Source organism: Mchenga conophoros, linkage group LG18 (assembly GCF_057382185.1).
Source record: "Mchenga conophoros isolate Kocher_MC1m ecotype Shallow Benthic linkage group LG18, M_conophoros_male_GT1.1, whole genome shotgun sequence".
In the NCBI taxonomy this organism is placed as follows: Eukaryota; Metazoa; Chordata; class Actinopteri; order Cichliformes; family Cichlidae; genus Mchenga; species Mchenga conophoros.
In genome coordinates, this window is record NC_140543.1 from 9,491,213 (window position 1) to 9,506,389 (window position 15,177).

Below are 15,177 nucleotides of genomic sequence, written 5' to 3' on the forward strand. Positions count from 1 at the left end.
TGGCATTATAAGACACAGAATCAAGGCGGTAAAGCAACTTTAATGTAAGACACTGCTTTATCTCTACATAAATACACATTCAAATCGGAAGGGAGTCATTCAAGTTGCAAATCCCCCCTTCCCTTTGCCTGGCCTGAGTTTCATGTGAAGCTTAGTGCAAAGTGTAGGCATGAAAAAGTCACACTGTCTAGAAAGCGCTCAGTTTACAGTATCGGGATAAAGCTGCTGTGTGATTGGCTACTGCTCGGTTATTGCAGTCACGCCGGGGTCGTCACTGTTAGGTCTCGGAGTCGCTGCTCTTTTCGGGTTTATTGACCTTCTCAGCTTTGCTCTGGGGGTTTAGGATCTTCTCCGCCGCTGCGTAGCTCTGCACGGCCAAGTCGTACACGGAGTCTCCGGTTGACTTTGCGATGGACGCTGCTTGCTCCGGGTAGTAGAGAGAGGCGCTCAGGGTCATGAGAGTGGTCGGGTAGATGAGTTTCTTAATCCTGGAACCTCTGGCAAGAACCAGCCCGAGGACTCCGGTAAAGCCGATGATTCCCGCCCGGGGGTAGAAGTCCTTCGGGGGGTTCTTCACATAGGCGTATGCGTCGTTCCCAAACTGGAAGACCCCCTGAACTTTGGGTTTAATTTTCTCATAGGTGACCTGACACCAAGCAGTGTACGGCTCCGATAACTTCCTGAGGGTGGCGACTCGCTCCTCCAGCTGCCCGGCTTTAGGCTCCACGTACTGAAACTTCTCCGGGGGAGCGGTGTACAGAGACAGTTCGTCCACGTTTAACGGAGCCACCGCTGGTTCCTTCTCGCCGTCACCGGCAGCAGCAAACACGGTGAACGGTGAAAATCGCAGGGCTCCCGGCATGGCACTACCTGTCACCTTCAACATGATCCCCGCGGGCCATGCATTCACTACGGTATTCACGGAGGGACAAGGCAGATAGCCCCGCCTCTCTGATTCTCACCCAAACGCTTTTACTACGCTTGAAAGCGCGCCAACAGTGGCAGGAGGAATAAAGTATATCAGTGAGGACAAGGCTTTCTTTACAGATAGTAATGATGTCTGTGCCCACATCTCCAAACCGTGCTTCATATGGAACTCCAAAGATATGCAGTTTAAAAAAGTTTCACCATAAATTGACTGCCTGTCATGCATATGTTTGAATGGGTTCGTTATCAATAAAGTTGCAAAAAAGGAATAACCTACTTGTTAAAGGTAGATTGTGAAGGTATGGGTAAACTAAATACACTGTAAGAACTATATTTTTAATGACAACTTTAAAATAGGAAGTTAGAATGAGGACTTAAGCAAGCTGCTTTATTTTAGTAGTCTACAATAAAGTCCTCTGTGCTTAACTGGGATATCTGCTGTTCTGATCCACTGCCCTCATAATATGATACTCAAATATTCCACGTAAAAGTCAAAGCTAAGGCAAGGTCTGCTACCTGAGGTAGGCTAAATTGGATGAAATTATTAGTACTTACATCACCTTCTTTTTAAACAGTTTTAACAACTTATAGTCATTCTTTCTTTTATTTACAATCTTAGATACACCACTGATATTTAGACTGCACTTTTGCCGGACTAATCTAAAGCAAAGCTGTTTACAGTGCATAAAGCATTTAGCCTGTAACAGCGTCCTATAAAAGTCACCCAGCAGCCATCTTGCTAACCCATTCAGGCATAAATATGACACCTATTTTAAACCATTACGTGAATTAACTTTCAGTTAAATTTAAATAGTCAGTGGGACATTACATTAATGAAGCAGTCGTTCATTCTTATACAACTCTGTGCTAAAATAAGTCTTTGTTTCTTTGTTGTTTGTTTTCTCAGTGCCTAGTTTTTCTCGTATACAGTACAGTATGCATTATTCTCAAAGCTGCAATAAAAAAAAAGAGAGCAAGAGGAGATCGTGATATTAGAAATTCCCTGGCAAGGCTTCTTAGCTCACGGCGATCTGCGTAACCGTGACTCTGGCCACGTAATTTGTTCGACGTCACTGGTTGCCATGGCAGCGGGAAAGCCTGGCGTCTCCAGGGAAACAGAAAGCGTCAACAATCCAAACGTGAGCTGCTAAAATTAGTATACTAGCACCAATTAAAATAATTGTTTTGTCATAGTTACTTATAGTTTAGCAGCTTTCTTCTCCTCGTTTGTGTCCGCAGCGCTTTTTATTTTGTTTATTAGTTTTTTCTGAATGGATTGTCTTGGGGTATCTTCCGCAAAGAGCCTCCGGGCTCTGTCTGCCTTGTTGTCCAGTCAGCAGGATGAAGAAGAGGAAGATGAGTGTAAAGTAAGATCTACATGCGTTCATGTTAAAACCCTGCTAACACTAGCCTTTAGTATATTCCTCAGAAATTGTAGTCTCTTTACATTTTTCAAAAAGCAACATTTTAATCCTATGTATATAGGAAGGATAATCAATCAACACTAGCAAAATGAACCTTTAAAAATAATTTTTCAATAAAAATATAAATTTTAGGGTATTTAGAAAAATGGTGTAAAGTTTATTAGTCTGCAGGTGTGGGCAGGGAGGACCAATGGGAGAATATGGAGTAAAACGAAGTGGACAGAATATGTATCATTGTATTTCAACTACAGCAACCATTAAGCCAAGTCTCTCCCCACACTAATATTAGTTTATGTTCACAGGATGTGAAAGCATATGCACGTTTGGGTCCCGGACATATTGGCCCCCTACCCAAAAACGAAAAACAAGGTATTTTTCAATTATAAGCACTCTAAAAAAGTATCTATTCAAGCATACTGTTTCTGCATTTGTCTTTCTCTCTTTATGTGACTGTTTAATTAGTGTCAACCGCAAACACGAAGAAGAACAGCAAAGATATCTGGTGTGAAGAAGAAGTGGCCGAAGGCTCACAGTATGATGATCTGACTGACCCAAGGCCACAACCTGAGTAAGACTGCAATGCAGAAAGAGACACACACCAACAGTGGATGTAAAAAAGCATCAAACATTATGAAAAGCGGATATTTAAAGGTTCAAAAGAGTCCTCATACTTTCTCAAACACTGTCTGTTTCTGAGTTTAATCTCCTTTAAATGTCTGGTAATGTGATATTTGTTGTGTTTGGTTTTAGTGTGTCTGCTTCATTTATAACCTCTGTGTGCAGGTATGAAATAATCCTGAAGCAGAGTGTAGGAACAGAGGATCTCTTCTTGGGATTAAGCAGAAAGGATCCATCCTCCATGTGTTGTGAAGCCATGCTGGTAACTTACCAAGTGTCACAAGATTTCTTAACACTTCACTCAGTGCACTTTTTTGATACTAAAATGAAATGCACAAGGTTGTGATCAAGAGCAGCAAGGCATGAATCTCCTGTTAAATGTTGGCTGGCTTCAGATAATTCTGTTGAAGACGTAGTTAGTTTTAGACTTTAGAAAGGAACAGTCTAAAAATGTTCAGGAGCACAGGTGAGACAGGTTAACGCTATAGTGACCAGGCTCTATATATGTAAAAAATATTTAAATGCTTCTAATAGTGTTTATCTTTCCTCTACTGTTCACCTGATCTCTGACAGATACTTCAAAATGTTCTCAAATTGCTAAGATTGCCTTTGTCTGTTACTTTGTGTAAATATGAAATGTTATGTATATTTAAGGGAATTGTGTGTTTTAGTATGTTTGTATCATTTTCACTCCAAAATACAGATGAACTGACTTACAATACTTCGATCAGCAACAAATTACAAAGAAGACATCATAGATCAGGGTGTTTTTTCATTGTCTTTAACTTCCAATCTTCTAAACAAAATCTAAACAAAAGTCTTGTTTATAGATTTATAAAGCTGATTTTGTTCATCTAGATTTCAGTGGGAGAAACATTTCACCGGGTTACTCCTTCAGTCTCAGCTGACAGCAGGTTTCCCCAAACTTATAAACAATACAGTTGCATAATGAGAGAAAGCACTATTGCTTTCATGATCAGAACACGCATTGTCATAACCACAGACCTTCTGGCTCTTTGTTAAGCAATGCTGCTAGTTTCAGTCATTATGCAAGCATACTGTGTGTAAGGTTGGGGAAACCTGCATTTAGCTGAGACTGACAAAGTCACTTGGATGGGTGATGTAGTGTTTCTCCTACTGAAATCCAAATGAAAAGAATCAACTTTCTGGGATTTCCTCACCTGTATTATTGAGCATGCATTAAAACATATGTAAAAAGATTTCCAATAAATAATATTTGGAGTGTGTATTTAAAATAGTTTGTGTTAAAACACTTATAAATATTGAGATTACGTGCATTCACTCTTTTAGATTGGTCATAGTAAGATGCTTGATTCTGGAATAATCACCGATATGGCACAATAGTTACAGCAGCTATTTAGGTACTTTCACCTACTGGAAGGATCTCCACAGCAGATCCGCATATTTGATTTGGCACACATTTTATGCTGGATGCCCTTCATGATGCAACCATTTATCCGGCTTTGAAATCAACACTGTAGTACACTAGCTGTTTCAGGATCTCAAACTGGGATGTTTCACATGTAATGTGTGTTAACCTTTAAAAAGTGGAAGTAGAAGTAGAAGTAATATTCAAAGTAGGAAACAACTAACAATCTAAAAAACCCAGCATCACATATACTGGAAGGAGGAAAGTATTTTTAAAAACCTAATCTTGCATTACAATTGAAGAATAAAAAAGGGGAAATGTTTTTAAAATAAAAATGATACATATATATATATATTAATGTGAACAGTGTAGAATAATAACAATGCTAACTTTTCCCTCACTTGTAGGTAAAAATCAAACTACCAGACACTAAAGCAAAAGAGGTGGTACTGGATGTGAAAGAAAAGTTCCTTGATCTACGGACGCCGAAATAGTAAGAGATCCTTTGAAAATGTTTGCTTTCATTTTTAATTCCCTGAAGACTTAGAGGCAACATTTAAGGCCAGAAGCGCCCTGTTTCAGATATTTCCTTTTAATCAGAGGTGCATGCCAAGATCTGAGCTTTGATTGCTTTATCACACAACTCTTAATGTCTTTCAGTGTTAGACATATATCATCCCCCCCTCAGTGCTACTTGTTTTTTTTTTTAACCTGCCTTTCCATCTGTTTTCAGCAAACTGGGGCTCCATCTCCCCGATCCGGTCCACAAAAATGAGAGCAAGGCCCAGTTCTTCAGTGAGAGGGAGGAACTGGAGGTGACTCTACTAATGAAGCGTCCTATGGACTTCATCAATATGTAATGAAAAAGGATGATTTAGCAGCAAATAACATTATACAAACTGACACATTAAGCATTAAAACCAGAAAGGAATTGGAAAATAATCAGCAAAAACTCTGCTATGAATTTCTTCATGAATTTTGTGAGTTTAAGCTATTGCTTGTGCCATCACAGCCTCTATGACTGTTAAATTGTGGATTTCTAATAAATACTTGACTCCAAAATGGATTATTTTCATTTTTCACTTCAAATTTCTACACCCAATACCCTACAATGACATGAAAAAATTTACTTTAAATTTTTTTGCAAATTTGATAAAAATAAACAAAAAACATACAATATGTACAGATGTATTCAGCCTTTGCTCACCATTATGCAAGCGTACTGTGTGTAAGGTTGGGGAAACCCTTATTTTGAGGAACACTGAACATGATACCTGGAACTGTCTATTTTTAAACAATCTTTTATCTGCATAACATTTACCATTCATAGTGTATATTGCAGTACAACAACTTAATGTAGCTGTTATTACTGACTTTCATGGTGTACACATCTTAATTTGGTACACAGCTTAATTAATCTTTGAATTCGGGTCTTTTGAAGCCATTTTATACAACTTTTCACTGGACTGGAGCCTATCCCAGCAGGGCTAATATATAGTGACCGAAAAAAGATTCACGGTCACAGTCCCACCTAGGAGAATTTAGAATTACCAGTCAATCTTTCCTCATTAATGTCTTTGGGCTGTGGGGAGAGTTTTGAACATGCAAACTCCATACAGGAGTACCCAGAGCTCAGTGCTGCCTGAAGATGATATACAAGAAAATTGCTCAGCCTTCATTTTAAAAAAATACTTTTATATTCACACAAAACTTAATGGAGATGCTGCATTTACTGAATTACATACTAACTCTTATCATCTTTATACTTGTTCTCGTTTTGGAAACAATCAATCATACTACTACTACCAGCGCCACCACTACTATTTCTAATATTACTGCAAGTAATATTACTGCTAATAACAACTTATATAGAAAGACACATAGACAGTTTTCATCATGCAGGCTTAAACTTTAACTATTAATTGTTCATTCATTCTCCTCATTTCAAGTCAAGTGTCTGAAGGACTGTTTAATTTTTACCATGATCAAAGAAAAGTATCTAAGTAGAGTATTTTAGTAATTTTCCATTGATGACTGGAGAGAAAAACTAGCTACCTGCGTTTGTTATACTGGTGCATCGAATACTGGGGGTAAATAATTCACAAATAATTCCAATGTAACTTTCCTACATTCGCAACTCGTAGCACCCCCCGGTGAGCAGTGCCACACCCCCGGGCATCGTTACCGCAGCAGCGGTCGTAGTGGTGGTGGTGTGATCATGTGACGCCTGCATTTCCGACACAACAATACAACACCGTATCGGTCTGCAATCTCTCTCCGCTTTCTCCCCCCCTAATCCCCACGCCTCGCTCTCGGTATGGCGGACGGCGAGAGGTCCCCGTTATTATCAGATCTGGGCGATGGTGCTCTCGGCAGCGGTAACGGCGGGTTGTCCCCCGGTGCGGGACCGTACGGTGTGCCCAACAAACCACCGAGTGAGTATCCATGGTGCTCTCTCCTCCACCCTCAGTTAGCTTAGCTTTTATTAGCCTCTTCTTCTAGCTCAGCCATCACAACAAGAAGGGGTCACCCTAGTGTGATTGTGTTTGGTCAGTATGTGGTGTAAAGCTACAAAGCATTTACTGTTTGAATAAAACCGATAGTTTTAAAATAATGGAAGAAAGCACAGGAGGGAATCAACGCTGTGCTCACTGGCTAACCTAGCTTGACAGCTAGCGCTGCTTAGCACCGGCAAACCATCCGCAAAGCCTCAGTCATGCAGCTCGGTAACGTTATTATCAAATTATATTTCATTTACGGGTTTAACACAAATTAGTGCATATAATTTGGCAGTTTAAGAGAGCCGATTTTCTTCACAAGCTAGATAACTGTTTCTCTAAGCTAGCTAGCATACGAGAAACACCTGATTTGATTGGCATGTGAGAAAGCCATTATGGAGGCTGCCGAGGGATTCTGCAAAGGAGAGCGACGACCAATGATCGTTCACCTAGAAAGGGACAAATGTGCCTGAATAGATCAACTGAGAAACATGGGCTGCATGCTGCATATGACTTCTAGATGGAACTGAGCCATTTACTCACACACTGTGAGTAAATGGCTTTCACAAATACCTTTCACAAATGTCTTTCACAAATACCCAGCCTCATTTGTTAAAGCTCAGCCCGCTCAGCATTCCAGGAGTGTTTTTCTTCTAAAGCTCCTTTCTGCTGAACTCCAGACCAAATCTTATTATCTTGTTTATCATAACAGGGTATTTGTCATGGGAATTGAGGCTTTTTCCAGCTCACTGCACAACTCTTATGACTGTGTCCCTTCACTAGTCCTTACTACTGTTGTATTTTTCCCCTTGCCTTCAGGTTTCCCTCCATTCCCCAGCCCCACGCAGCCATCGGTGCTCCTAGGGGAGGACCCTCCGCCCTATTCCCCTCTCACCTCACCAGAGAGTGGCAGTGCCCCTGTTATCAGCTGCAGGGTGTGTCAGAGCCTCATCTCTGTGGAGGGCAAGATTCACCAGCACGTGGTGAAGTGTGGGGTTTGCAATGAAGCTACGGTAGGTTGGTTTCCAGAGGAATCTGTAGACCCAGGTGTAAAGCCCGTTGGCTACTTCAGGTTACATTATGTCAGCTCAAAGGAATAGAAGATACAATTTGTTGATCTGAATGATGGCTGCAGAAACAAAGATATTTGTTTTACATTTTGCGACCATAGACCTTTGTCCAGATGGAAAAAGGTGAACCCCAGTATGAATCAAACAATTTCAACATGAATTAAGTTGGCTTTCCCCCCCCCCCCCCCATTTTTGGTTCTGAAAATGAGGGATTGTATTTTGTTTTGTTTGTTTTATGTTTTTTTCTTTTTTTTTTTTTTTTTTTAGCACAAATTACAACTATTCCTGTACTAGCCCAGCATCTAGCTGTTTGTAATTGAATTGTTACTATAAACTGTTTTAACACATAAAAAAGATTTAGGACAACAGAAGAACATAGAAAAGAACACGTCTTATTTAGTATAACGTGAGGTTCATTTTGTAAAATTAGAAAAACGTTTTGAGTATTATGAGTAGAGCGTAAATACCTTGTGACTTACAAGGAGCTACTGTGTGTGCAGTATCTTTAGGTACTGAGCACCTTCACACCAGAGCCTCCAGTATGTTAATGCGCAAACCAATGTGTGATGTAGGGAAGGTATGAGCAAAATTTTTGTTTTGTGGTATTTTTAAGATTATAGAGGTTCAATAGTACATCTCCGTATTATTAGAAGTTGTAGTTGTAGTATTATTAATATATTGGTGTAACTGAGCCTTTATATAGGCTTACAGTGGCCCATTCTCCTCCAGGAGTATATAAAGTATAAAACACTTAAAAAGAAAGAAAACATAATTAAAATGAAACCACACGACCAAAACGGTAAATAATCCGCTCTTAAGCTCTGTTAACAAACGTTAAATGTACAACACAGGGATATAATGCCAGTCTTCAGCAGGGTGTCTGTTCTGCTTTTCAGTTCATTTGTTATAACACAGTTGTGACAGTTCCGACTAGAGCTGGGCGATATATCGAGTTTTTAAAACATATCGATATATTTTTATACGAGATATAAGATGTGACAATATCCTTTATATCGATATAGTCTATGTTACGTTATAATTATAGTTGTGGAGCCGCAAGTTTGCCTCTCTTTCGTCCACTTTTGTCTCTACGCAACGTTACTCCGCCTCGCCTTCACTGAAGACAACTCTCCCTCCTCCCCCATCGCTTCACGTGCAGGCAGCGACAAGACGGACACGGCAAATCTCCGTTAACGAGTTACTGCGCATCGCCCCATGCGTGGGGCTGGACGGCGTCAACGTGCTAACGAGCTAAACATGCTAACGAGCTAACCGCGCTAACGAGCTAACAGCGCTAACCCTAAAATCCTTTCATTCTCTCAAAAGTTGATAGCGCGCCTTATGTATGAATTCTGGTTGTGCTTGATGGCCGCGAACCGATTTTATGTGGTACACGGCGCTCAGCAATCTGTCAAAATGTTTGAGTACGACTTTGGTCAGCTACGGAGCTGCACCGCTTGATAGATTGTCGGCGCATTACGGCTACCGAGGAGCTTCGCGGAGTGATACGTACTGTGCATCAACGTAATATTACCGTACTGTGTGTGTATAAGGACCATAAATGGCACCTGTAAGAGACGTGGTTATGAAGCGGATTTCAAACTCCAGGCTGTCAGTCACACAGTAAAACTTGGGAACAGAGCAGCTGTGAAATCTGTCTTTGTTATTACGCTCAGCGTCTTTTAGTTTATATTTTGACTGCACAATTGTGAGCTCTTTGTTTAGCACAAAAACAACCTTGTTTTCTTTTATTTATGGAGCATGATTATTTAATGAATGCTCATAATTTAATTTTGAGTAATTTTTCATGTAAATCTGTGCTGTATGTTAATAAAAGTGCCTGTGTGACATCTGGGACACAGCTTTGACTAAGAACTCTCTTTTTGTTCTTACTTTATGGCTTAAAAAAAAAAATCGAGATATATATCTTATATCGCCATCCAGCTAAAAAATATCGAGATATGAATTTTGGGTCATATCGCCCAGCCCTAGTTCCGACCTTCACTAGTCAAACATTCCTATATCCATATCTTATGAGATGTAAACGGTTAGCATTTAAGCCCACGTGACACCCAAAAGACTCATGCACCACTACTGCAAGGCCAAAGAGAGTTTCAGAGGGGCATGAGAGCAGTAATCCCGCTTTATTTTTTCAGCTGTTTCTAAACAAAATCAGCACATGGGTCTTTAGCATTAATGTTTCTACAGAAGAGCTGTGAAGGAATCTCCATTTAGAGTTATTATTTATGTCTCCAGGAATAACCCCTGCTAGTCTTTAGTAACATGAGATCCTAGAATCACATGACTATAGATATGTCTGGAGGCTGTTTGAGCCGTACCCTGAGTGAAAATCCAGCACAGAAACAATCAGGTTCAGAAATCAAGGCAAAATTCATATTTTAACTTTTTAAACTGAAATACTGTAAACACAGTCCTTCATCCTCCATCAGTCTTGAATATATTAACAGAGCTCCTCCCAGCTGTTAATAGACTGTTATGCTACCTGGCTGGCTAACATTACCCAGAATGCTGTTCAGCTGTATAAGTTTGTAAACTGTTAGTGTTATAAATAGTTTATGTTTCTGTCAGAAGTATGTTTATATACATTTAATATAGGTAACCTATCAATATGTTCCATGCATTTAATGTACAGACTAACACACACATGTGTATATATGTGTATGTATGTATATATGTGTATGTGTATATATATAGATAGATAGATAGATAGATAGATAGATAGATAGGGCAAGACAAAATGTAAATAATGTTGCGGTCTTTAAAATAAAGCGATATACTGCCCAGCTACAATTACAAAACATGTGTTGTGACCACATTGCCAAATTTGGTGTTGTCACCCTTTATGTTAATATAAGGTGGATGTAATCGTCCCCTTTTTTGCTCAGAGCCATCAAAAAATTTAAAAGCATTTTTTTTTCCAGAATCAACATCCTCATTACTCTGGATAATCCCCAGAGTTTGCTGTGAGGTCACTAATGGTTCCTATAATCCTTGTGAAAATACTGTAATGAAACACTTTTCAGCCTACTGTGCATAGCAATCACACACCATTAAACATTTATAAATTACATCATACTTTTTTTTTTTGTTTGTTTGTTTCCCAATCGCCACGCGTCAAGTTAGATTTGCAGGAAATCAGCTGAGTAGTCTCAGGGTTTGAAAACACAGTTGCTTTTCCAGGGCTCATCTGGTGCAAACTAGTTTGTCCTAAACTTAATTTGATTGTTTTGGGCAGGAGAGTGCAATCTCATTTGAACTCATTTCTCTCCTCGCTTCCTCTCTTCAAGTGTTAGGGTCCCATTATACCTGCTGTCCGGTGTCTGGCGAACGGCAACATATGACATTGCCGTTTTAATGATAAAATGGCAATGTCAGATTCACAAAAAACCCCCAAACACTGGAATTTCTGCTCTTGTACCAGCACTGATGTGGAGGTGTTGTCTGAGTGGCAACACCTGTTGTTCAGGTGAATAATGCAACAGGTACCTGTACTATAATGATGAGCATAAATGGATGTGACTGTTATTAAGCCACTGGTGGCATGCAAGGTGACCAATGTAGTGGGTATAGTGGTTCCTTTGGTGCCTCTCAGAGAAAGATGTCCGATACGAGGGGGGGAGGAAGGGGCAAGTCAGGCAAAAAGCATTTAAACAACGTGTGACATCCTCACTTTCAAAATGTTATTTTAGAGGGAATTCAGCTAAGTATCACATGACTCAGCTGAAATCCGCTATGCATATTTTTATGTTTTTTGTTTCAAATGTGTCATCTCAGCTGTCAAATAAGTCATTGCACCATGACAAGAATGTAAATGTTTCACTTATCTTTGTTTTATTTTTCACATACAACATTGGTGAATAACAGAAATACCAGAAAGTAACCCCTGCTATTCAAGTTGTGTGTCACAGCTGTTTAATATATTGCAAGTTAAATATACTTTGGCATGCGATATAGCTCTACATCTTCAGTTATAGCTACCTATGTCAAGCCTCCTCTTCTTTCTTCTATGTCCTGCAGTTGCATGTTAGGGATTGAGTCATCCGGGATGACACAGTGAGATTGATTTCTAGGTCAAAGGCTAAATGACTGTGGAGATGAAGGGGCAAAAATAAAAGAAATAAGAAAAATCAAATCATGATGAGACTTGCTTGCAGATTTGTACAGTTTCACATTAGCAATCCAGTAGGTGTTTATAGGATATATGTCTCTAATACTCATAAATTTAGCAAATTATTAGAAATAATTTATTGATTAGCACTTAGTTCCAGTAGAGCAGGGCCGCATCCATTTAAAAAATAAATAAATAAATAAAATTGACATTGAATTGAGTTCCACTTATTCATGTGGCCCTCCACAGCAGGCCCAGTGTCTCATAGAGCCCATTGGGATAATAATTGCCTAGACGGCCGATCAGTCTATTGCTATCAGTGTATATGTTATCCTGTATGACAAACTTTTAAACTGAATGTAAGGGGCAAAAAAAGAGGTTTGGAGTTGATCATAAGTGGTTTCATTACAGTTTGTTTAGCAGAGCGCATTGCAACACCACTGTTTATAATACATATTACCAATACTGTTGCTAAAAATAAAAACGGACAGATTATAGAGGGATTAATGATAAATAAAACGTTCACAGCTCTCTCTCTAGTTATGTACAATAACTTTTAAAAGTTTTAACTGTTATTTCAGCTGCTGTTCCCTCTGCTAATCATAACTGAACTTCAGTAGGACTGCATAGACTGGGATATCATTTTTTTAAACCACAATGTTTTTGTAATGTAGAAGAAGAAACATAGGAAAAGCTTTTTACTAGCTTCATCCTCTTCAAGTAATTTTTCCACTCTTTACTTTTGCATTTCCCTTTATTTGTGGTCCATTGCATCATATTCTCTTGACATAAAATTTTCCCTGTTGAGCATAGCATAAGTAACAAAAGCTGCCCTTGACCCATGAGGACCGCTTTGGATGAAAGGCAGGCTTTAGAGTAAATGTCTGCTCTTCATTGTTGACTTTAGTAAATAAGAAAAACTCAAAAATGTTGGACGTAGTCCCAGTATATGGAATGGTGGGACAACAATTAAAAATGCTGGAAGACACCTGGTCACCTTCTTTTGCTCACAGCAGATTTTAGTGGTGTCTTAATGACAAGTTGGAAACTGGCTTGGGAATTGCATTGCTGGAGTGTTGATTAACAGCAACCTCATCACTTAACCTTCTACATGTGTATGCGTGTGTATTATGGAGATGCACAACTAGTCGTTTAACAGTTGCCGCCCTAGCTAGTCATCAGCAGATATTTAGTTGGTTAAAATAATTATTCTTATTTTAATCGTGCACAATAGCAGTTACCTGTTGGTTTTAAAATCTTATGATACCCTCCCCCACAAGCCCACACAGATTGCCTTTTCACTCTCTTATTTAATGCATGCATGTGGCGCCTTTAATATTAACCAAACTCTGCTAGCTAATCTGATATTGTGTGTTGTGTGCTGTTATATAGCGACACCTGTCAATTAAACAGCATGATTATTGAACAATCTGACTACAAATGGCTATTAAATACACACACTTGGCTGTAAGATTCTAGGTGATTACTTTTTACAAAAATAAACAATTGGTAAATTAGTTGCCGGGAACATCTCTAAAATGTATAAACACGAAGAGTATGGCTGATGAATCTCAATCATTTTTACTTCCAGCAATCATCAGAGGCCTCAAATGACCCATAATAGTTGAGCTCTAGTTTCCAGCCTTGTTTGGAGTGAATGCTGATGGGAAAATAGAGGTGAGGTACACAATCAAACATTGTGAAAGGCTCAGCAAACAATACTAATAGCTCTAAACGAAGCTTGACATTGTTTAGAAGCCGGTCTAATTATTCTAATGTTGTAATTACACAGGTATCGCAAATAATTTGGCAATAATATAGTGAAGTTCTTCATTTGCTACCACCAGCTAAAGATTGGTCAGGTGTGCAGTAAACAGATGCTCAGCTGCAACTTTAATTACCAAGTTTAACTCGCGGGTTTGACCGTGGAAGAAGATCCCAATGATTGGGTCAATTTGACAGTCGTGCTGATGGTAACACCCTGTGTAATTTGTACAGTTATCGCTGCCAGATTCACAGGTTGATGGGGCTCCACAAGTGTGCTTCACTAGCCATGCAAATCTGTGTGCGCATGGAAGAAGAAATATGAAGTGTGTCCAGATGTACCAATGGGCATAATGAGGAATTTACAGATGGAGGCGACATATGCAGATATGCAGAAATATGTCAGAGGTGTGAGGATATCCTGTTTTCCACCACCTCATGAAACATGCAAAACATTTACACTGATGTCGATCTGAGAGTGCAAACGTGCTTTATTACATACATCAGGGGTTGGCTCAAATCCAAAAGATATGCAGAGGATGATGTCAGACAGCGGTTATTTGTTTTAAGTAAATATGTGTAATTTGCGGGATGTTTATTATCCTTAATTAGACTCATGAATTAGTAAGATTTTGATGTGCAATTTTGCTCATTCCTGTTTTAATTTGACAGCAGGCGTGGGATGGCAATCAGGAACAGTAATTGCAAGCAGTATTAATTGTTATTTTACAGCCTCAGATTTGCATTTAAAAAAATGTTTATTATCGCAGTTAATGGTTATAATCATGATGCAGTCTCTTGGGAGCAGCGATATAGCTCATAGAGCGGAAGAAATGATTATATATGGAGTTGTCACATGCAGCGTTGGATGAGTTGTTGTCTCACCGAAGACAATATTTAGACTGTGGTCAAGGTTAATTTCTTGTAACTGCTCATTATTTTGCTTAACTGATAGATTATCTTATGGGCTGAATGATAGAAACCTCTGCGACTGTAATATTACACAGTTAAACTGGAACACGAACTTCACCCTTTTTTAATCTCTTATACCGAAACGGATCATTGTAACAGTGAGAATTTAATTACGTTTTTTTTTTTTTTTTTTGTAGGAAATAAATATTAAGACTGAAATATCATTTTACCACGGCAACTTTAAAATTGTACAAAATTGGCTAATCCACTGTGTAATGATCACTCCTAATATTAGTTTTCACTTGAGTGGAGAAAAGAACTTCATTCCTCCGGGCATTGTAAGCGGAATTGATAATGGATCTGGAAACGAACAAGGCACACTCTGATCTGGTTAGCCGGGGTTTAATGACGCTGTGGCGAGAACGCAGCACGATGGACACGCGGG

General features: G+C 39.2%; 3 protein-coding genes across 3 annotated transcripts in view; 2 read left to right on the top strand and 1 right to left on the bottom strand.

Moving 5' to 3' along the window:
- Positions 1 to 20: 20 nt before the first annotated feature.
- Positions 21 to 937, bottom strand: LOC146553196 (MICOS complex subunit MIC26-like). Its single transcript, XM_085253193.1, has one exon. The coding sequence runs from the start codon at positions 884 to 886 to the stop codon at positions 278 to 280; it is 609 nt and encodes a 202-aa protein (XP_085109319.1). The 5' UTR covers positions 887 to 937; the 3' UTR covers positions 21 to 277.
- Positions 938 to 1,817: 880 nt separating this feature from the next.
- On the top strand, positions 1,818 to 5,412 carry dnaaf6 (dynein axonemal assembly factor 6). Its single transcript, XM_085253194.1, has 7 exons — positions 1,818 to 2,066; positions 2,167 to 2,294; positions 2,654 to 2,720; positions 2,814 to 2,919; positions 3,135 to 3,231; positions 4,767 to 4,852; positions 5,093 to 5,412. The coding sequence occupies exons 2-7, from the start codon at positions 2,199 to 2,201 to the stop codon at positions 5,217 to 5,219; spliced, it is 579 nt and encodes a 192-aa protein (XP_085109320.1). The 5' UTR covers positions 1,818 to 2,066; positions 2,167 to 2,198; the 3' UTR covers positions 5,220 to 5,412.
- Positions 5,413 to 6,560: 1,148 nt separating this feature from the next.
- Positions 6,561 to 15,177, top strand: part of pip4p1a (phosphatidylinositol-4,5-bisphosphate 4-phosphatase 1a) — a 28,076-nt gene continuing 19,459 nt past the window's right edge. The window contains exons 1-2 of the mRNA XM_085254666.1: positions 6,561 to 6,794; positions 7,677 to 7,870. Of these exons, the coding sequence (XP_085110792.1) occupies positions 6,677 to 6,794; positions 7,677 to 7,870 (312 nt within the window). The 5' untranslated portion in view covers positions 6,561 to 6,676. The remainder of the gene's footprint in view (positions 6,795 to 7,676; positions 7,871 to 15,177) is intronic.